General features: G+C 44.7%; 1 protein-coding gene across 1 annotated transcript; it reads left to right on the top strand.

Moving 5' to 3' along the window:
• The first annotated feature begins 430 nt into the window (after positions 1 to 430).
• Positions 431 to 23,232, top strand: LOC112245410 (endosome/lysosome-associated apoptosis and autophagy regulator family member 2). The gene is made up of 23 exons (XM_024413493.2): positions 431 to 727; positions 878 to 980; positions 3,689 to 3,809; positions 14,288 to 14,477; positions 14,584 to 14,731; positions 14,893 to 14,982; positions 15,263 to 15,368; positions 15,457 to 15,609; positions 15,772 to 15,860; positions 16,037 to 16,217; positions 17,905 to 18,033; positions 18,279 to 18,369; positions 19,313 to 19,415; positions 19,558 to 19,695; positions 19,823 to 20,080; positions 20,202 to 20,375; positions 20,456 to 20,642; positions 20,747 to 20,843; positions 21,018 to 21,119; positions 21,533 to 21,659; positions 21,785 to 21,963; positions 22,080 to 22,254; positions 22,406 to 23,232. Exons 2-23 carry the CDS (start codon positions 885 to 887, stop codon positions 22,472 to 22,474), a joined length of 3,003 nt encoding a protein of 1,000 aa, XP_024269261.1. The 5' UTR covers positions 431 to 727; positions 878 to 884; the 3' UTR covers positions 22,475 to 23,232.

Raw genomic sequence — 23,232 nt, forward strand, 5'->3', positions numbered from 1 at the left:
TTTATTTTATAGCCTACAGTCTTTTTTCGCTCATATTTTTAAAGGGTGCCAATAATTATAGAACTGACTATACATTTCCATATCAAGTAATTGGAAACTGTAAACCACTTAAAGTCTTTGTGCTCACTTGAGTGAAAAGGCCAATTGTTAAAATATACAGTTAACCACAATTCTGAAACCTGGCAGTGATTTTAGAAAGTGCAGCCTATGTGAAAGCTAGCTTTCATAGATTCTACAAAGACAGGTAGGCTAACTATGGTTGTATTTGAAATAATGAATTGTTAGGTAAATATTCAAATTCATCTCAATACAAATCTGCTGCACTGATTTTGCTCTGTATGTACAGTAGGAATCACTGAGGTATAAAGAATGGTATGACCACTGTAATGCTGCATTCAAGACACATCGGAAACTCGGAGAAACGAGTTGTGGGCATTCCAAGTGCCATGATCAAGCTGCGTCAACCATGAACGAGAAAACTAGCATACAGTTCAACAAATGATAGTGTCGAGGATCCTCATTTTTTTATTAGGAGTTGGAGGGCCATTTACATTTTTTTTTTTAATTCGGAAGCTCGTATTTCCGACATATCATGAACGCTGTTTCATCGTAATGATGACTCTTCTACCGCTTGCATTTATCAGACCACCGACGTCACCGTCGCGTCAAACACCGGTAGATGCGAATTGCAAACGTACAACCAGAATCTCAAACCCATCGGTCGCAGGTAGAGAAAAAGGAAACCCACTTCAACCTAGACGTGATTCGGACAGCATTTTATACATTTGCGACATCAAACATCCGCAACGTTTAACAGGCCATTGCTTTATGACGGAAATCTAGCCTACTTAGCTTTTTGACATCGCTCTATTCCCAGGTTCCTAATGATGCCTTCCCGGTCTTGGTTTATCGCTGGTAGCGCTCTCCTCCTCTCTTTTCGGCTGGCATTCGGGACGAAGGGACCACATCCATGCACAGAGGTGAGATCCACTGTCAGGATGCCGATGTATGTGTTGTCCGAGTTATTTTTAGTAGCTGTATTTTCCGTGGGCTAATAATGGTCCATGCATGTTAGTGGAAAACACAATAGTGTGTTATTGACCAGCTTATCCATTCAACTAGAGAGTAAGAAGAGGAGTGTGAGTCAGGGGCACACAAGCTACTGTGTAGAACAACATGAGCGCTAAACAGTAATCATTCCACCGACCATTACTAATACGATTATGAATTGATGACGCGGCACTTCCGGTCAGATGCATATGTTTATATACATATAAATCACACGCATACACTGCTTAGTGAGAGGGCGATGCCCTCCTTGACAACTAATTAATCCTGTTTCTCCAAACACCTGTCAGTCATGCAATCAGGTAGTCCTGCAGGATTTCTGGGGAATTGTTGCTTGCATTGCTTAGGGCAGTGTGTTTGTGTGCGCACGCAGTGTTCTGGTTTGTGTTGTCTCAACACTCAGGGCAGACTTTGAGTCTTATCAGTTTCCTGCATGGAGCTGCCTTTCCTTCCCACGTCTCTCTCCACTCATCACCTCTGAGCCATAGCACATGGCTGGCAACCACATCGCCTGTCTTATATTACATTCAGACAGACACAAACTCCAATCTACTGTCCAGTCACAGTGACTCACCAGGGCATTGTGGAATCTGCGCTCTGCACTTCCACAAGACTACTATTTCCACCACCAGAAAACAAGTATTTTGGACCTACATTTATCCTGGGACAACATTGTCTAAACATCAGACTGTTGCCATGGTTACTCCATGGATTATCAGTCTGACCAAAATCTTCCTAAAAACCCCCACAATAGTCTCTACAAGCCAGAATGTTGAATAAAATGATATTTAAACTTACTTTACCAGTTGTACATGCTGTTTGTACTTTTGGTGGTAGGAGGTGGAGATATCCACAGGAAAGTGTTGTTTACCTGACTTTTTTGCAGAGCTGGCAGGTTCTGTCACTTGTATTTTCAATCTCTTCACACATCACATGTGATGCACAATATGTCAACAACAGCCGAACGTAGTCGACTGAAGCATGTTTCCTCACAATCGGCTGTGTTTAGGTTCGGCCATATTCCTCGGCCATAGTGTTGGACACGTGCATCAGTATTGAATTGCATCAGTATTGAAAATAAAAACAGACCAGCATACTCAAAGTAGGGCTAATAACACTTCCCTGTGGATATTTTGTCTCCAATTACCTCCTACATCAGGACAAAATCAGCAGACAGCAGGTAAAGTACATTCAAATGAAGTTTATTCGAGAGTCTGACTTGTGATGGGACTTTTCACAAAAAGTGAGCCTACATGTTAGAGACGAGAGAGCAGTCTTCCACTCTCAGATTCATAGAGTCTAGGGGCAACCATCCTCCTGGAGCCACTAAATATTCATGCATTTGCTCTCGCCTTGCCCTTTAGAACACATCTGATTCTGCTAATCAATGTCCTGATGAGCAAATGCTTAGATGTAAGGAGTGTTGGCGCAGGGCTGGAACAAAAGCCTGCACACCCAGTAGCTCTGCAGAGGAAGGGTTTGCAGTCCCTGGTCTAGTGGAATGTCTTTAGAATGACACCATGTGACAGAACCTGATATATCAGTGCTTGAGGTATAGATCGATATCAGTTCAGATTTGTCCTGGAAGAGACATCTCCTATCAGGTAACACATGACAGGCATGCAGAATATAGACTTCTGTTGCGGTCATGGTATAGAGGAATAGATAATTAAACTTTGTGCCCTGATTATTGATTGCCATGAATCTCAGTGATACATAGCTATCAGTCATTTCTGAGAGAAGGGGAAGGGGAGAGTTTAAGACAGATGGTAGTAAATAAGGCAATACATTATTTGAAATAAATATAATGTGAAACCAGGTCTGCATGTGGCATTCATTAATTTGCATCAAAACAGTACTGCTGTTGGATGCGAATATCTTCAGTTTTGAGGACGAAACAATGGTGTTACTGTAAAGCCATCTGCCATGTGTCATGTCCATGATGCCCACAACATGACCCCTTCAGCACAGTGTCCAGACATGTGTCTGTGTTCTTCTAAAAGGTCAACATTCCTTAAACATGGCAAAAAGCATGTTGTATTTCACTCAATGGTTTGGCAATCATTGGTTTGGCAAATTCAAGGGACATTATGGTCAGAATAGTAATTTAAACGAGTCATGCTCACTCTACGATTTCCCGAACCATGATGGTGAACCACATACTCCACAGCATGTTTGTGTGTGTGATAGAACCCTTCAACAATGTTCTCACAGTGAAAATTGCAAACCTTGAACTCAAAAACCTTAAATCTCAGAACCTTTAGCAAGACTGAACCATCAAATTCCTACGCCTGGACATACAGTTGTCAGTGGTTAGGGACAACTTCTACCTTCATTATACTGAGATAGGATCAGTTTTTATGGACAACTTCTATGTCATCCACTTACCCACTGTGTGCTGTGCCTTGGTTTCCTGTATCCATAGTGATGGAATGAGGGGGGTGAAGAGAGAACTCGGGGCCCTTGGTGGTCTTCGTGTTTACTGACCTCTCTGTCCCCATGTCTGTCTTTTATCTGTCTCTCACTGTTTCTCACATACTGTTCAAAGACACACAGACACACTCAACCCCTCTCTGTTTCTCTCCATCACTGTGTGTCCATGCTATCTCTTGTGTTGCAGACAGACTACTACTATGAATATACAGAGTGTGACAGTACAGGGTCGCGATGGCGAGTAGCAATCCCTCAGAGCCATGGATCCTGCATCGGACTGCCCGAGCCTGTACGAGGGACAGAGTGCAGTAAGTACTGTGTGTGTGTGTCAGAGATGTTTCTCACACCCTCTTATCAGCTGGTTGGAATTTCCTCCAGTATTCCACAATGACCTGATTGCCTCTTTGTCTCTGCTCCAGTCATAGCACAGGGCAGAGCTGGCTTCATGCTGGAACAATAAGCCAATAACCTCAGAGGTTTACATATACACACACAGGTCTCAATATGTTTACTTCTTGCGCCTGACTTTGCTTCCCTAAATATCTCTAACTGATGCATGTCTGTGGAAAAGGCTTTTATTGACAGACACTCCCCTACGTATTTATTTGGAGGTTGAAGCTAAAACTTTTAATTTGGCTCTATACTCCAGCATTTTGGATTTGAGGTCAAATGTTTTATGAGGCGACAGTAAAAAATGTCACCTTTTATTTGTTCATACATGTGTTTTCATATTTAGAAATGTAAGCACTTTATGCATCTAGTCCCCCCATTCGAAGGTGTCGTAAGTATTTGGACAAATTCACTTATGGTGTGTTTTATTTATTTATTTATTTATATATATATATGTCAAAAGTTCAGTATTCCTAGCACGCAATGACTACATCAAGCTTGTGACTACAAACTTGTTGGATGCATTTTCAGTTTTTTTTGGTTATGTTTCAGATTATGTTGTACCCAATAGAAAATCTTGTTAAATATTGTATTGTGTTATTTTTGGAGTCACTTTTATTGTAAATAAGAATAGAATATTGTATGTTTCTGAACACTTTAAAAAAATAATAATGAGGATTCTACCATGATTACAGATAATCATGATTGAATCGTGAATAATGATGAGTGCGAAAGTTACAGATTCATAAATATCATACCCCCAAGAGAATCCTCCCCTGTTAATGGTAAGTAATGGTGCGAGGTTAGCATGTGGGGGCATGATCTTTGTGCATCTTTGTTTTGTTCTCTGGAAAAAGCTCACCTCTGTCTGCTTTTCTCTTTTTCTATTTAATTCCTGATTGGCCATTTTTCTACCCAGTCCGTCTGGTTGAGCCAGTGAGACAGACACCTGGGGAAAAGCTTCCAGACAATTCTAGAGTAGAGCACTGTTTCATTGTTGGATGTGACAGAAGTCACCTTACTAAAATCACAATTCAGACCTGGTTCTGCGCATGACTGCTAAGGGACATTGCAGTTCAATTTGCCGCAGTCCTCGCTACCTAACAAACAGTCGTCACTAATTACCACAGCCACACAGTCATAAAATCTGCCTATTTCTACAATTTATCTTCTTAAAATGTGATTTTAAACCCCACTGCTAACATTATGACTAAACTTAAATTAAGACAAAAAGCTAGTTTTTCTTTTCATTAATATTTACAATATACCCTACCAGACCTTACTTCTGCCCCCAACCCACTCGGAAAGGTTCTCTGCTCTCCTCCTTGTTCTCACTTCTCCTCAATGTGATAGCTCATTGCAGTGATGTATGACGGCGTGTTCATAGACGTCAAACAATGTGTTTTTATTTTGATTTAACCTTCTATTTAACTAGGCAAGTCAATTAAGAACAAATTCTTATTTACAATGGTGGCCTACCCCGGCCAAACCCTAACCCGATGCTGGGCCAATTGTACGATGCTGGGCCAATTGTGCACCGCCCTATGGGACTCCCAATCACGGCCGGTTATGATACAGTCTGGAATCGGACCATGGTCTGTAGTGATGCCTCTAGCACTGTGATGCAGTGCCTTAGACTGCTGCGCCACTTGGGAGCCAAGTATTGTTTTTGAGAGCTCGTGCTTTGTACTTTCAGAGCAATCATTTCTCCATCCAGGCCGTCACGCTTTTTCGACATGGCATCTTGTAGTCTGTTTCTAGACAAGCCATTAGGGCAGCATTGAAGCCGGCATCCTCTACAATTGACAGTGGCTGCACAGCAACCGCAATCATTTCTGTAATCAGCGCTGTGATTTTTCTCAGTCCGTCCCTTATTACACTGCTGCCAGCAAGGGGTTGGGTCTCATGGTGCTCCCCTTTTCCGCATTGCATCTGTACTGCCACTGTAGCTCAATTCCACCTTTGCATTTCGTCTTCTCCTACTTCTCCTCCTAGGTATTTTTTTGTCTTTATGATAATGATCGCAACCTGTCCGTGGAAGTTTTGTTGAAATTTTGTTTAAAAAATTATAATGTTTTTAGGTTAGGGATTTTTCATTTTAACGTAACCAATCCCAATTTTGTTTAAATGTCACACCCCTACTTTGTACAACCTCGCCCACGCACGCAACCCCACCCACACAGCCCTTTTCACCAGGATGTGGGGATTAGTATGTTTGTTCCCGTGGTTACGGGGAAGCCATCCGAGGGCCTTTGTACATCTCTGAGCTGTATCCAGCCCAATTATGGACCCAGTTACTTCCCCTCTCCTTGATGTAAACAGAAGGTCTACCATTTTTCTTTTACCAATATAATGTTATCTCCTGTTTTGCACCATCCCTGACCTCTAACAAGCTCTGATACATCCCCTCTCTCATTCTCCGAAACACTTCCAAATAGTGGTATACAGTGACGATTTTAGCATGTACATTTTGGTGGGGAAAACTTCATTTTTTTAGATGCATGCCAGCAAAGCCACTACACAACACAAGACTAAACAATACATGAATTACACTATAACTTTGACAAACGGTGCCCACAAACTGTTAGGGCCTACATAAAGCTGTCGCAACAGCAGAGCTTTCTTTTCAGCACCATGGAGTGATTCCTTACCACTGCTACACCTGGATATCAGTGGAGCCATGTCTGGCAGCGAAACAGTTCATTCAGACACATTTACTGCTTTAAAAAACAGCTGATATGGTTGACTTGCTTAAACAAATGTGGTTTCTACTGACAATTGAGATGTAAAAACTATTGCATAAGGGAATGAAGAGTGGATAAGAGGCCATCCATAAGACATTAATGAGCGAGCTAAGGCCGACGTAGTCAATAGCTATTTGTTCAGCAGTTTGGAAATGTATAGCGACAGAATTCAGAACATGGGCCGTTCTTACAGTAATCTCTCCTGTACAGTCTTGGCCAAAGGTTTTGAGAACGACACAAATATTAATTTCCACAAAGTTTGATGCTTCAGTGTCTTTAGATATTTTTGTCAGATGTTACTATGGTATACTGAAGTATAATTACAAGCATTTCATAAATGACAATGGCATGCTGTCAATTAACTTCTGGGCCACATCCTGACTGATGGCAGCCCATTCTTGCATAATCAATGCTTGGAGTTTGTCAGAATTTGTGGGTTTTTGTTTGTCCACCCGCCTCTTTAGGATTGACCACAAGTTCTCAATGGGATTAAGGTCTGGGGAGTTTCCTTGCCATGGACCCAAAATATTGATGTTTTGTTCGCCGAGCCACTTAGTTATCACTTTTGCCTTAAGAGAAGGTGCTCCATCATGCTGGAAAAGGCATTGTTCGTCACCAAACTGTTCCTGGAAGGTTGGGAGAAGTTGCTCACGGAGGATGGGTTGGTACCATTCTTTATTCATGGCTGTGTTCTTAGGAAAAATTGTGAGTGAGCCCACTCCCTTGGCTGAGAAGCAACCCCACACATGAATGGTCTCAGGATGCTTTATTGTTGTCATGACACAGGACTGATGGTAGCGCTCACCTTGTCTTCTCCGGACACGTTTTTTTCCGGATGCCCCAAACATTCGGAAATGGGATTCATCAGAGAAAATGACTTTACCCCAGTCTTCAGCAGTCCAATCCCTGTATCTTTTGCAGAATATCAGTCTGTCCCTGATGTTTTTCCTAGAGAGAAGTGGCTTCTTTGCTGCCCTTCTTGACACCAGGCCATCCTCCAAAAGTCTTCTCCTCACTGTGCGTGCAGATGCACTTACACCTGCCTGCTGCTATTCGTGAGCAAGCTCTCTACTTGTGGTGCCCCGATCCCGCAGTTGAATCAACTTTAGGAGACGGTCCTGGCGCTTGCTGGACTTTCTTGGGCGCCCTGAAGCCTTCTTCACAACAATTGAACCGCTCTCCTTGAAGTTCTTGATGATCTGATAAATGGTTGATTTAGGTGCAATCTTACTGCCAGCAATATTCTTGCCTGTGAAGCCATTTTTTGTGCAAAGCAATGATGACGGCACGTTTCCTTGCAGATAACCATGGTTGACAGAGGAAGAACAATGATTCCAAGCACCACCCTCCTTTTGAAGCTTTCAGACTGTTATTCGAACTCAATCAGCATGACAGAGTGATCTCCAGCCTTTTCCTCGTCAACACTCATACCTGTGTTAACGAGAGAATCACTGACATGATGTCAGCTGGTCCTTTTGTGGCAGGGCTGAAATGCAGTGGAAATGTTTTTGGGGGATTCAGTTCATTTTCATGGCAAAGAGGGACTTTTCAATTAATCGCATTTCATCTCATCACTTTTCATAACATTATGCAAATTGCTATCATACAGAGGCAGCAGACTTTGTGAAAATTAATATTTGTGTCATTCTCAAAACTTTTGGCCACGACTGTACACCAAGTCAGAACCGTCGGATAGATAAAGGGGGCATATAAGCAGACAATGAAAGGTCTCTAAAACAGGCTATAGGCTACATGTGTACCACCAAGCTGGAACAGTAGGCTATGTTATGAGGGGGAAAGGGACCAAATTATTAGGGTGAGGCACATGGGCCAGCTTACTACACAACATACACTTAGTATTACTTTCGTAGCCACAGTATACATACAGTGCCTTGCAAAAGTATTCACCCCCCTTTGCGATTTATCTATGTTGTTGCATTACAACCTGTAATTTAAATGGATTTTTATTTGGATTTCATGTAATGGACACACAAAATAGTCCAAATTGGCGAAGTGAAATGAAAAGAAAACTTGTTTTAAAAAAGAAACAGAAAAGTGGTGCGTGCATATTTATTCACCCTCTTTGCTATGAAGCCCATAAAAAAGATCTGGTGCAAACAATTACCTTCAGAACTCACATAAATAAAGTTCACCTGTGTGCAATTTATTTAAGTGTCACATTATCTGTCATATGATCTCAGTATCAATACACCTGTTCTGAAAGGCCCCAGAGTCTGCAACACTACTAAGCAAGGGGCACCATCAAGCAAGCGGCACCATGAAGACCAAGAAGGGGCTCTCCAAACAGGTCAGGGACAAAGTTGTGGAGAAGTACAGATCAGGGCTGGGTTATGAAAAAAGATCAGAAACTTTGAACATCCCACAGAGCACTGTTAAATCCATTATTTAAAAATGGAAAGAATATGGCACCACAACAAACCTGCCAAGAGAGGGCCGCCCACCAAAGCTCACAGACCAGGCAAGGAGAGCATTAATCAGAGAGGCAACAAAGAGACCAAAGATAACATTGAAGGAGCTGCGAAGCTCCACAGCGAGATTGGAGTATTTGTCCATAGGACGACTTTAAGCTGTACCTTCCACAGAGATGGGCTTTACGGAAGTGGCCAGAAAAAAAGCCATTGCTTAAAAAAATAAGGAAACATGTTTGGTGTTCACCAAAAGGCATGTGGGAGACTCTCCAAACATAGTGAAGAAGGTACTCGGGTCAGATAAGATCAAAATGTAGCTTTTTGGACATCAAGGAAAATGCTATGTCTGGCGCAAACCCAGCACCTCTCATCCCCACAGTGAAGCATGTGGTTAAAGGGGAAACATTTAAATGTCTTGGAATGGCCTAGTGAAAACCCAGACCTCAATCCAATTGAGAATCTGTGGTATGACTTAAAGATCGCTCTACACCAACGGAAGCCATCCAACTTGAAGGAGCTGGGGAAATTTTGCCTTAAAGAATGGGCAAAAATACAAGTGGCTAGATGTGCCAATCTAAGAGACATACCCCAAGAGACTTTCAGCTGTAATTGCTGCTAAAGGTGGCTCTACAAACTATTGACTTTGGGGGGTAAATGGTTATGCACGCTCAAGTTTTCTTTTTTGTCTCATTTCTTGTTTGTTTCACACAAAAAAAATATTTTGCATCTTCAAAGTGGGAGGCATGTTGTGTAAATCAAATGATACAACCCCCCAAAAAAAAAAAATCTATTTTAATTCCAGGTTGTAAGGCAACACAATAGGAAAAATGCCAAGGGGATTGAATACTTTCGCAAGCCACTGTATCTCCCTGGCATATTACATAATGTATGCAGTAGCATGCAATACTTTTTTGACTCACCTTGTGCTGTGCACACTTGAACAGGAAGGTGACGCGGCAGGCCTTATGGGCAAATTTTGTCATCAAACTTTGTCAGAGAATACCAATCTCTGATGACTAAATTTGCCCACATGGACCACCGTGCCACCTTCCTGTAAAACTTTCAAGAAAACCGGTGACAAAAACAATTTAAAGTTTGAATCGTGACGTCAGCAGTCTTTAGGTTGGAGTTCTAGAAAAAGGCCTGAGTTCCCGACTCGGGCCTCTCCAAACCATCTCAATTGGGTTGAGGTCAGGTGATTGTGGAGTTCAGGTCATCTGATGCAGCACTCCATCGCTCTCCTTCTGTTTTGCTATCACAGAATAGAACATGTTCTGGGATTTTTTTCGATGGCATTGAGGAGTACACCATATCAGTCACTGGCTTTATCAATAAGTGCATTGAGGATGTTGTCCCCACAGTGACTGTGCGCACATACCCCAACCAGAAGCCATGGATTACAGGCAACATTCACACTGAGCTAAAAGTTAGAGCTGCCGCTTTCAAGGTGCGGGACTCTAACCCTGAAGCTTACAAGAACCCCTGCTATGCCCTGCGACGAACCATCAAACAGGCAACGCGTCAATACAGGGCTAAGATTGAATCATACTACACTGGCTCCGACACTCGTTATGTTGCAGGGCTTGCAAACTATTACAGTCAACAAAGGGAAGCCACGAGCTGCCCAGTGACACAAGCCTAACAGACGAGCTAAATCACTTCAAGGCAAGCAACACTGAGGCATGCATGAGAGCATTAGCTATTCCGGACGACTGTGTGATCACGCTCTCTCCGTAGCCAACGTAAGACCTTTAAACAGGTCAACATACACAAGGCTGTGGGGCCAGACGGATTACCAGGACGTGTGCTCCGGGCATGTGCTGACCAACTGGCAGGTGTCTTCACTGACATTTTCAACATGTCACTGATTGAATCTGTAATACCAACATGTTTCAAGCAGACCACCATAGTCCGTGTGCCCAAGAACACAAAGGCAACCTGTCTAAATTACTACAGACCCGTAGCACTCATGTCCGTAGCCATGAAATGCTTTGAAAGGTTGGTAATGGCTCACATCAACACCATTATCTCAGAAACCCTAGACCCACTCCAGTTTGCATACCGCCCAAACAGATCCACAGATGATGCAATCTCTATTTCACTCCACACTGCCCTTTCCCATCTGGACAAAAGGAGCACCTATGTGAGAATGCTATTAATTGACTACAGCTTAGCGTTCAACACCCTTTTACCCTCAAAGCTCATCACTAAGCTAAGGATCCTGGTACTAAACACCTACCTCTGCCACTGGATCCTGGACTTCCTGACTGGGTGCCCCCAGGTGGTGAGGGTAGGTAGCAACACATCTGCCACGCTGATCCTCAACACTGGAGCTCCACAGGGGTGCGTGCTCAGTCCCCTCAGGTTCTCCCTGTTCACCCACGACTGCATGGCCAGGCACGACTCCAACACCACCATTAAGTTTGCAGACGACACAACAGCCTGATCAATGACGAGACAGCCTGTAGGGAGGAGGTCAGAGACCTGGCCGTGTGGTGCCAGAATAACAACCTATCCCTCATCCTAGCCAAGACTAAGGAGATAATTGTGGACTACAGGAAACGGAGGACCGAGCACTCCCCCATTCTAATCGACGGGGCTGTAGTGAAGCAGGTTGAGAGCTTCAAGTTCCTCGGTGTCCACATCAACAACAAACTAGAATGGTCCAAACACACACAGACAGTTGTGAAGAGGGCACGACAAAGCCTGTTCCCCCTCAGGAAACGAAAACGATTTGGCATGGGTCCTGAGATCCTCAAAAGGTTCTACAGCTGCAAAATCTAGAGCACTGGTTATATCACTGCCTGGTACGGAAATTGCTCAGCCTCTGACCGCAAGGCACTACAGAGGGTAGTGCGTACGGCCCAGTACATCACTGGGGCTAAGCTGCCTACCATCCAGGACCTCTACACCTGGCGGTGTCAGAGGAAAGCCCTAAAAATTGCCAAAGACCCCAGTCATAGACTGTTCTTTCTACTTCCATGGCAAGCGGTACCGGAGTGCCAAGTCTAGGACAAAAAGGCTTCTCAACCATTTTTACCCCCAAGCCATAAGACTCCTGCACAGGTAATCAAATGGCTACCCAGACTATTTGCATTGTGTGCCCCCAACCCCTCTTTTTACGCTGCTGCTACTCTCTGTTTATCATATATGCATAGTCACTTTAACTATACATTCATGTACAAACTACCTCAATTGGGCCGACCAACCAGTGCTCCCACACATTGGCTAACCGGGCTATCTGCATTGTGTCCCGCCACCCACCAACCCCTCTTTTATGCTGCTGCTACTCTCTGTTCATCATATATGCATAGTCACTTTAACCATATCTACCTGTACATACTACCTCAATCAGCCTGACTAACCGGTGTCTGTATGTAGCATCGCTACTTTTATACCCTCACTACTGTATATAGCCTGTCTTTTTACTGTTGTTTTATTTCTTCACTTACCTATTGTTCACCTAATACCCTTTTTGCACTGTTGGTTAGAGCCTGTAAGTAAGCATTTCACTGTAATGTCTACTACACCTGTTGTAATTGGCGAACGTGACAAATACACTTTGATTTGATTCTTGCTCAAATAGCTCTTACACAGCCTGTAGGCATGTTGGGTTATTGTCCTGTTGACAAACAAATGGTAGTCCCTCTAAGTGCAAACCAGATGGGACGGTGTATCGCTGCGGAATGCTGTGCTAGCCATGCTGGTTAGATGTGACTTGAATTCTAAATAAATCACTGACGGTGTCAACGGCAAAGTACCATCACACCACCTCCTCCATGCTTCACGGTGGGAACCACACATGCGGAAATCATCCGTTCACCTACTCTGCGTCTCACAAAGACCGGGCGGTTGGAACCAAAAATCTCAAATTTGGACTCGTCATACCAAACGACAGGTTTCCACCAATCTAATGTCCATTGCTCGTGTTTCTTGGTCAAAGCAAGTCTCCTCTTCTTATTTATTTGTATTTAACCTTTATTAAACTAGGCAAGTCAGTTAAGAACAAATTCTTATTTACATTGACAGCCTACCCTTGCCAAATCCGGACGACGCTGGGCCAATTGTGTGCCGCCCTATGGGACTCCCAATCACACCCGGGTGTGACACAGCCTGGATATGAACCAGGGATTGTACTGACACGTCTTGCACTGAGATGCAGTGCCTTATACCTCGGTGCCACTCGGGAGCCCGAGTGTCCTTTTGGTTGTGATTTCTTTGCAGCAATTTGACCATGAAGGCCTGACTCACACAGTCTCCTCGGAACAGTTGAGATGTGTCTTACTTGAACTCTGTGAAGAGGCTGGTAACTCTAATGAACTTATTAACTCTGGGTCTTCCTTTCCTGTGGCGGTCCTCGAGAGGCAGTTTCATCATAGAGCTTGTTTTTTGTGACTGCACTTGAAGAGACTTTCAAAGTTCGTGAAATTTTCCGCATTGACTGACCTTCATGTCTTAAAGTAAAGATGGACTGTCGTTTCTCTTTGCTTATTTCAGCTGTTCTTGCCATAATATGGACTTGGTCTTTTTCCAAATAGGGCTATCTTCTGTATACCACCCCTACCTTGTCACTACTGATTTGAAATGCTTTACAGGTGACTACTTCATGCAGCTGGTTGAGAGAATACCACAAGTGTGTAAAGCTGTCACCAAGAATCTCAAATATGAAATAGATTTTGATTTAACCATTTTTTGGGGGTTACTACATGATTCCATATGTGTTATTTCATAGTTTTGATGTCTACACTATTATTCTACAATGTAGAAAATAGTCAAAATAAAGAAACTCTGGAATGAGTAGGTGTGTCCAAACTTTTGACTGGTACTGTATATATTTATATTTTAGCTAAACAGGTCGCGCTTTGCCCCACGTGCCCTGAATGACAGGTCGCGCTTTGCCCCACGTGCCCTGAATGACAGGTCGCGCTTTGCCCCACGTGCCCTGAATGACAGGTCCTTTGCCCCACGTGCCCTGAATGACAGGTCGCGCTTTGCCCCACGTGCCCTGAAAGACAGGTCGCGCTTTGCCCCACGTGCCCTGAATGACAGGTCGCGCTTTGCCCCACGTGCCCTGAATGACAGGTCGCGCTTTGCCCCACGTGCCCTGAATGACAGGTCGCGCTTTGCCCCACGTGCCCTGAATGACAGGTTGCCGCTGGTGGTATACTTCACTTATCTATTCCATGAAATGTCCACTCTCTCTTTCCCGTCTCTCTCCCTCAGCATTTTCCTGTGAGGCGGGGGAGTTTCTGGAGATGTCTGCCCAGGAGTGTACTCAGTGTGCAGCAGGTACCTACTCTCTGGGCAGCGGGATTCGATTTGATGACTGGGAAACCATCCCCAGCGGGTTCAGCTCCCTAGCAACTTACCTTGACAATGGTCCCCATGGAGACGACAGCACTACCTGCAACAGGTGTGGGAAGGGGAGCGGTTTAGCTTATGATTTTTAAATCATGATGTCGTTGCAGTTCTTGCATACATCTCATTAATCTCTGCTGTGTGTGTGTGTGTGTGTCCAGTTCGACGTGGTTTCCGCAGGGTGGTTACCTGGAGTCTAACAGAGATGAGTGTACTGTCTCTCTGATCTATGCTGTCCATCTGAAGAAACCGGGATCAGTCTCCTTTGACTACCAGTACCCAGACGGCAACCTCTTCTTCGAGTTCTTTGTGAGTCTTCTACTTCATTCTCTCAATCCTATGATATCTGCTAGTTAGTGAGAGTAAATTCTTCTCTGCAGTACCTTCCTGACCAAGTAGCGCTATAAATATGCTGAAGTGATATTCACTAATTTAAATAATGATTGATTGATGTTCTGGTTGCTTGGCAGATCCAGAATGACCAGTGTCAGGAGATGGACCAGACTGCTGATAAGAAGTGGCTAAAGCTTACCAGTCACGGGGAGTGGGCCACACACACTGTAAGAGCTGTGTTTGTTTGTAATTAAGTTCTAAGTCCTGGTCTTCAAGACCCAAATTGAGTGCAAGCTTTCGTTTTAGCCCAGCACTAGCGCACCTGATTTCCCTAGTTATCTAATCACCAAGCCCTTGATTCATTGAATCAGGAGTGTCTCAGGTCTAAAGGTTCAGACAGCCTCTGAGGCTACAGCGCCATCAAATGTCAAGTATTGGGATGCTTTCAGGTCATATCTCTGTGTAGAAGGGCATTCTAAACCCAGGTCTCTAATGGGTGTGTTCAAGGTGAATCTGAAGTCTGGCACTAACATCTTGTACTGGAGGACAGCAGGGATCCTGATTGGAGCTAAAGTAGTCAAACCTGTTCTGCTGAAGAACGTCCACATAGAGGGTAGGACTACCGTGTGTGTGTTTGTGTATTTATTGTAGCTGTTCATGCCACTTCCCCTATGTACTTAAGTGTTATTTTCTCTCTTTAGGAGTGGCGTATGCGTCAGAGTGTTTCCCGTGTAAACCAGGGACGTTCAGCCAAACCCCAGGCTCCTCCTCATGTCAGCCCTGTCCCAGAGACACCCACTCTGGCCACGGAGCCAGCTCCTGTACCCCCTGCAACACCACAACACTCTATGCACGTAGGCTCACAGGAACATAAGCATGCAGACACCTATACACAACTTGTCTTATTAGAGTTAGAACATGAATTTGAGCAGCTTATTGGTTATACTGCAGTTCATTATCTTTTAAACATCTCTCCCTCTTTCACTGCCCCCCTTTTCTTTCCCTCTCTCTTCCAGCGGAGGGGTCAGCTGAGTGCAAAGCGAGACCACCATGCTCCAAGAAGGATTACTTTCAGATCCACACCCCCTGTGACCTTGAGGGCAAGGTGAGAAGACTAACTCACCCTCCCAATACCACATCCATTATTGCCAGATTGCTTATACCTGTCTAATCCTTTTTGATCGACACAAGTGCCCATGCAGGGGTTAGCCGTTCTAGCGCCAGTATCACTACAATTCAGTGTCTGTGTCCTCCATGTTGTCTCTGTGTGTGTGGTTTCAGACACAGGTGACCTACAGGTGGGTGGAGCCTCAGATCTGTCTGGTGGATGTGGACGGGGCTGAAACACTGCCCCCCTCTGGTGACCGTGAGCCCTGCCCACCGTGCAACCCCGGTTTCTATAACAACGACACTGCTACCTGCTCTCCCTGCCCCCCCGGGACATTCTCTGATGGGGTCAAAGGTGACAAAATATCCCTTTATCCCATGTCCTCTTCTATCTCTTGTCTTCCTTCTCTCTTGTCCTCCATCAGACGGGCAGCCCCCAGGTGGTAAGGGTAGGTAACAACACATCTGCCACACTGATCCTCAACACAGGGGCCCCTCAGGGGTGTGTGCTCAGTCCCCTCCTGTCGTGGCCAAAAGTTTTGAGAATGACAAATATTAATTTGCACAAAGTTTGCTGCTTCATCATCTTTAGATATTTTTGTCAGATGTTACTATGGAATACTGAAGTATAATTACAAGTGTTTCATAAGTGTCAAAGGCTTTTATTGACAATTACATGAAGTTGATGCAAAGAGTCAATATTTGCAATGTTGACCCTTCTTTTCAAGACCTCTGCAATCCACCCTGTCAATTAACTTCTGGGCCACATCCTGACTGATGGCAGCCCATTCTTGCATAATCAATGCTTGGAGTTTGTCAGAATTTGTGGGTTTTTGATTGACCACCAGTTCTCAATGGGATTAAGGTCTTGGGCGGTTCCTGGCCATGGACCCAAAATATTGATGTTTTGTTCCCCGAGCCACTTAGTTATCACTTTTGCCTTATGGCAAGGTGCTCCATCATGCTGGAAAAGGCATTGTTTGTCACCAAACTGTTCCTGGATGGTTGGGAGAAGTTGCTCACGGAGGATGGGTTGGTACCATTCTTTATTCATGGCTGTGTTGTTAGGCAAAATTGTGAGTGAGCTCACTCCCTTGGCTGAGAAGCAACCCCACACATGAATGGTCTCAGGATGCTTTACTGTTGGCATGACACAGGACTGATGGTAGCGCTCACCTTGTCTTCTCCGGACACGCTTTTTTCCGGATGCCCCAAACATTCGGAAATGGGATTCATCAGAGAAAATGACTTTATCCCAGTCCTCAGCAGTCCAATCCATGTACCTTTTGCAAAATATCAGTCTGTCCCTGATGTTTTTCCTGGAGAGAAGTGGCTTCTTTGCTGCCCTTCGTGACACCAGGCCATCCTCCAAAAGTCTTCACCTCACTGTGCGTGCAGATGCACTCACACCTGCCTGCTGCCATTCCTGACTAAGCTCTGTACTGGTGGTGCCCCGATCCCGCAGCTGAATCAACTTTAGGAGACGGTCCTGGCGCTTGCTGGACTTTCTTGGGCGCCCTGAAGCCTTCTTCACAACAATTGAACCGCTCTCCTTGAAGTTCTTGATGAACTGATAAATGGTTGATTTAGGTGCAATCTTACTGCCAGCAATATTCTTGCCTGTGAAGCCATTTTTTGTGCAAAGCAATGATGACGGAACATGTTTCCTTGCAGATAACCATGGTTGACAGAGGAAGAACAATGATTCCAAGCACCACCCTCCTTTTGAAGCTTCCAGACTGTTATTCGAACTCAATCAGCATGACAGAGTGATCTCCAGCCTTTTCCTCGTCAACACTCATTCCTGTGTTAATGAGAGAATCACTGACATGATGTCAGCTGGTCCTTTTGTGGCAGGGCTGAAATGCAGTGGAAATGTTTTTGGGGGATTCAGTTCATTTTCATGGCAAAGAGGGACTTTTCAATTAATTGCAATTCATCTGATCACTCGTGGGATCTGGGTTTTCTTTTGCGTTTGCATTCCTAAATTATGATCTCTATTTCTCTCCCTCTTCTCTTCCTATTTTCTACCTCTCTCCCAGCGTGCGAGTCGTGTCCTGCGGGTACTGAGCCTGCTGTAGGTTATCAGTATAAGTGGTGGAACGTCCTTCCAGCCAGCATGAAGACATCCTGCTTCAATGTGGGCAACTCCAAGTGTGACGGCATGAATGGTGGGTGCAGCTGCTCTCTCTGAGGCCTAGAGGGTGCTGTTGCTCTTTACTGTTGTTGACATGTTCCCTTTAGGCCAGGATAAGAAAGAGAGAGGGTAGTTCTCCAGGAGGAGGGATGTGTACCACTGTCTTCGGCACTTTAGCATAATGCAAAGACGGGCCACAGGCCACATTTGAGTGAAATATTCAGAGAAGACCCTGGTATGTCTGCGTGTTGTGTGTGTTCTGATGTGTCTCTCCGTCAGGTTGGGAGGTGGCGGGGGATCATATCCGTAGTGGAGCAGGGGGCTCTGATAACGACTACCTCATCCTCAACCTCCATGTACCTGGCTTTAAGTGAGTCCCATCATCTCAATCTGTCTTATTGTCAACGATACCGACATTTTACCAATGATACCAACATTTTACTAACGATACCAGGCCAAGTATCACGATACCAAGTAGTATCGCGAAACCGCTGGAAAAATCATTTGGAGTGACATAGCGTCCTGTTCGCCCCTTCCCCCAGACACTTCTTCCCATTTTGTAAACGTTCTGTGCTTGTGCAACGCAAAACCTGTCACGTTGAATTTAACTTCACACCACTCGGTGTATAATAGAATACTGCATAAAATGTCTCCCTGTGATTTGGCTGGAACAATGGAATGAAGGAATATAAATGCATAATGATCTGCAGGTCATTGTGGAAGTAAGGGGGAAACACTGCATGAAACCACCTTCACTCTTCAGTTAACTGTATTTAATTAACACAAACCAATAATTAGCCACCTGACCTAGTTTAAAATGAACTGTGACAAAGTTTGTGAAATGATATCAAATGTGCTAGAAGGAAATAAAGTAGCTCTGGTTATATGGATCGTATTTGTTGAATGGTGAGGCCTGTTTTCCTCTCTGTAAAGCTGCCTGTCCATTGTTCCTCTATGACACTCGGCGGCTGCAGGACAGCGGACTTCCAAAGTCTACTGAGACGGACCTCTGCTCTTGGTTATAGCAGGCGATGAAATGATACAGTGTATCAACTTTGCTTGCTCTGTGCACTGCTGCAATGTATCAAATGTACAGTTGACTCATCAGGCACATTTTGGTAGGATCATATGTAACGGTACTACGGTATTCTAAAATGTTGCTATTGTAAGTATTGTTTTGGTATCGTGATATTACCGTCGCACTGGTATACCGTGCAACCCTACTCTCTAGCTCTCTCCCTTCCCCTCTCCTTCTATCGCTCTCTTAATGTGTGTGTGTGTGTGTGTGTGTGTGTGTGTGTGTGTGTTTTCAGGCCTCCTACATCAGCAACAGGTGGTGCGGGGACAGAATTTGGCCGTATCAGCTTTGAGTTTGAGATGGTGTGTTCAGCTGACTGTGAGCTGTACTTTATGATGGTGAGAACAACACCATAAAGGAAAACCCACACTCAATGCAAAAAGTATACAAGCATCTAGAAAAGTGTTTGGATATTTCTATTCCTTTTAAAATGTGCACTACTTTTGAACTGTGTAAAGTTAATTACATCACTGTGTGTAGGATGTAAACAGGAAGAGTACAAGGGTGGTGGCGTCATGGGAGGGCAGTAAGGTCAGACAGTCCTACACACACATTATGACCAAGAACGCCTCTGTGTCATACACCTGGGCCTACCAGAGGACCAACCAGGCCTCTGACGTAAGTACACCCCCCCCCACACACACACACAGGCTCACACACACACATACACTGTATACAAACTTGGATACGCACTAATGTATACAGACACAATCATATACTAGTAGTGCATTCTCTTTCTCTCCAGGTGCGTCAGAATGTGAACAGCGTGGCAAGTATCTACTCCATCTCAGTGAGTAATGCTGTAGACGGTGTGTCGTCGGAGTGTCAGACCTGTGCCCTCCTCTCCCAGCCCTCCGGCTCGCTGTGTGTGCCCTGCCCTCCAGGACATTACATACACACCAGCCAGTGCACCGAGTGCCCTCCCAACACACACCTCACCTCACACAGCACCCTGGGCCCAGAGGCCTGCAAACCCTGTGGACCATCCAGCAAGAGCAACAAGGTGTGTGTTTTGTTGATATCAGTGTCACACCAAGCGTGTGTTTGTGTGTCAAGGTTCGTGAATAAAATTGTGTGTCCATTGTTGATTCCCCCAGTGCACAACTGAATGTTTGTTTTTTTAGGAGCACAGCAGGTGCTACAGTGACTGTGTGTTCTCCTACTCTGAGAACAACGTGTCTCTGAGTTTTGACTACAGTTCCCTGGGCTCTGTTGGAACACTGATGAACGGACCCAGTTTTACCACCAAAGGAACCAAATACTACCACCTTTTCAACATCAGCCTCTGTGGAGGGGAGGTACACACACACACACTGATTTAACAATATTTGCAACCTACAATTACTTTGTGATCCTGAATTTAGCTTTCCATTCTCAGGGTAGAAGGGCTGTGTGTACAGACAACGTGACTGACCTTTCCAGCGCCGATTCTCAGAAAGAGACAGAGGAACCAGCCAATGCGGTGGAGACATTAATCTGTCAATCAACCATTATCCCCTCCAGTGGGCGGGGCTTCCACACAGCACTATCCTCTCAGTCCATCAGCCTAGCAGACACCTTTCTGGGTGAGTACACATCACACTCACACACACACATTTTCCTTGTAACCTGATGCCGATCTTTGTCGCTGGTGTATAGTAGGCGTTAATTTATTGATGAATGTGTGTAGGAGCGACAGTGGCCTTGACTCTGGATGGAGTCAAGGCAAGACCAGACCTGTTCCCACAGACCACCAACAAAGTCCCTGACGTCAACTTCTTCTACCGGTAATTGATCTTTTCTACATCTTTTCTACATCCTAAAACCCAAATTCTAGAACATATAACTACTTCTGTGAATAGTGTTTGAGGCCCAAGTAAAGGTTTGGGGTAGTTTTTAGTTGCTCTTAATCAGGAGTACCCGGTTGTTTTTTAACCAAATGTTATGCTTCTATTGGATAGTTCTCTGGAGGTGACCTCGTCATGTGATAAAGGTCGTAACGTGGTGGTGACGCTTCGCTGTAACCCGGATAGAAGCACACAAGGAGAACTCACAGTACCCAGGTACTGTCTGTCTCCTTTCCTCGCTTCTTGCCCCTCTCTTTCTATCTCTCTTTTTCTCTTTCTGTCTTGCTCCGAAACTGCAGCCTCGAAAGAGATTACTAGTAAAAGGAGAGACTTACAAGAAGTCCAAGCTCGAAATGAACTGCAAGTTCAATTCACAGAAACTCTGCATCCTCTTGTGACTGTTAAATTAGTAAGAAGTTTGCTTTTACTCCCAGGCAGCTAGTTATCTAACTCTGTGTGATGGATATTCATGCTCTGTGCTGGAGGAACACGAGAAGCTGAGAACAAACACATGGATTTATCACTCAGATTTGATCGGATTTGATCAGATTACATCTCATTGAAACTGTCCTTTATAACGTAAAAGTTAGATTAGTACATTGTAGTAACAGTATGTTTCTCTGTTGTAGTCAGTGTCCGGCGGGGACGTGTGATGGCTGTACCTTCCACTTCCTGTGGGAGAGCTCAGGGGCGTGTCCTCAGTGCACATCCACAAACTACCACCAGATAGAGGGAGCCTGCAAGGGAGGACTACAGGTGTGTGTTTTACTAATCGATTACCTGCAAAGGAGCTGCTATCTGCTCTCACTCTGAATCCTTTAGATAAAATGTATTTCATACCATTACACACTGACACATGTTCACTGTCTCCCTCTCACCAGGACACTCTGTATGTGTGGACTGAGCCAAAGCGGTGTGTAGGAGGGGTGTCCCTCCCGGAGAAGAAGACCTGGCCGTGTGAGAGCATGGACTTCTTGGTAAAGATGGGGGCGACGATAGGCACCTTCACCGCCGCACTGCTCTTCTCCATCACCTGCTATTTCTGGAAGAAGAACAAGAGGTAGGAACTCATCCATTCATTCATGTATTCATTCATACATATGCCTGGAAGAAGAACTAGAGTAGTCCTGACTATTGGTGATTTTTCTAAGTCCCGCCTACCCCTGACTCTGGTAGGCTGGAGTTTAAGTACTCGAAGCTGGTAATGTCGTCCAATAAGGAGTGTGAACTGCCGGGGGCGGATAGCTGTGCCGTGATGGAGGGAGAGGAGAACGAGGGAGAGATGGAGGATGAGGTGGTCTACTCCAAAAAAACATCCCTGATACGCAAACTCCAAGCCATCGCATCTAGGGTAAGAGTCAGAACCATTATGCAGTTATGCTGAAATCAAACTACATTACCTACAGTATGTGTGTGTGTGAACACTTGCGAGTGCAGAATCTGTTTCTCCCCTGGTAATTCTAGTTCATGGACTAACGTGTCTCTGTATATTTCATCCACAGGGAAACGGGAGAAGCTATGAAAATGTCCAGTTGAACTCCTCACAGTCAAATGGGTTGGTGTGGGGGTGAAGAAAGAGGAAAGAGAACAAGGAGAGAGACCAACCCCCCCCTCCCCCAGAGAGACTTCTTCAACATATCTCCATGTTGAGGGCTTGAACCCTTAACACACACACTCAGAACATATACAGACACATGCAGAGTACACATACCCAGAATGCATGCTCACCGACACAAACACATGTGAGAGGACATTACCCCCATCTGGCCTTATCCCTGGAATATGGGCGGTGTGATTTAAAAGGGTGTGTATGGTTGGGTATATGGGTGGTGTGTCGGGTCTGCTTAGGTAAAGAAGAGGACCTATATGTGGGATGTCTTTTGTGCTGTTTTCCGTCACTCTGTTGTCAGGTTGCTTTGGTGGCCATGTTGTTTTCCCTCAGGTGTTTTGTCCTCTGAGACCAACCTCACATCAACCCTTAGGCTCCTTCTCATTAAGAGGGAAGATACGGTGTTCCATAGTGCCCTCTGAAAGGCTGGGTGGGATCTTTGCATGTTGGCACCTGTCCAATCCTTTGAGATCTACAGGAGTCCACACATAGCCCTAAATACCCGGCACACACACACACACTATTACAGTCTCATCTTAGTTTGACCTGCACCACCCTTTACCCATTTGTTCTGTATGTAGGCTTTGGGTTACCATGGTGATGATGGAATGTCCTTCACGCTCTCTTAGTCCAATCGGGAGTGGCGATGTTACATTATCCATATGATGCTGACTGCCTTTCTGTTATTTAAAGTGAAATAAACTATATTGTATTTGTGTA

Source organism: Oncorhynchus tshawytscha, linkage group LG06, assembly GCF_018296145.1.
Source record: "Oncorhynchus tshawytscha isolate Ot180627B linkage group LG06, Otsh_v2.0, whole genome shotgun sequence".
Classification (NCBI taxonomy): domain Eukaryota; kingdom Metazoa; phylum Chordata; class Actinopteri; order Salmoniformes; family Salmonidae; genus Oncorhynchus; species Oncorhynchus tshawytscha.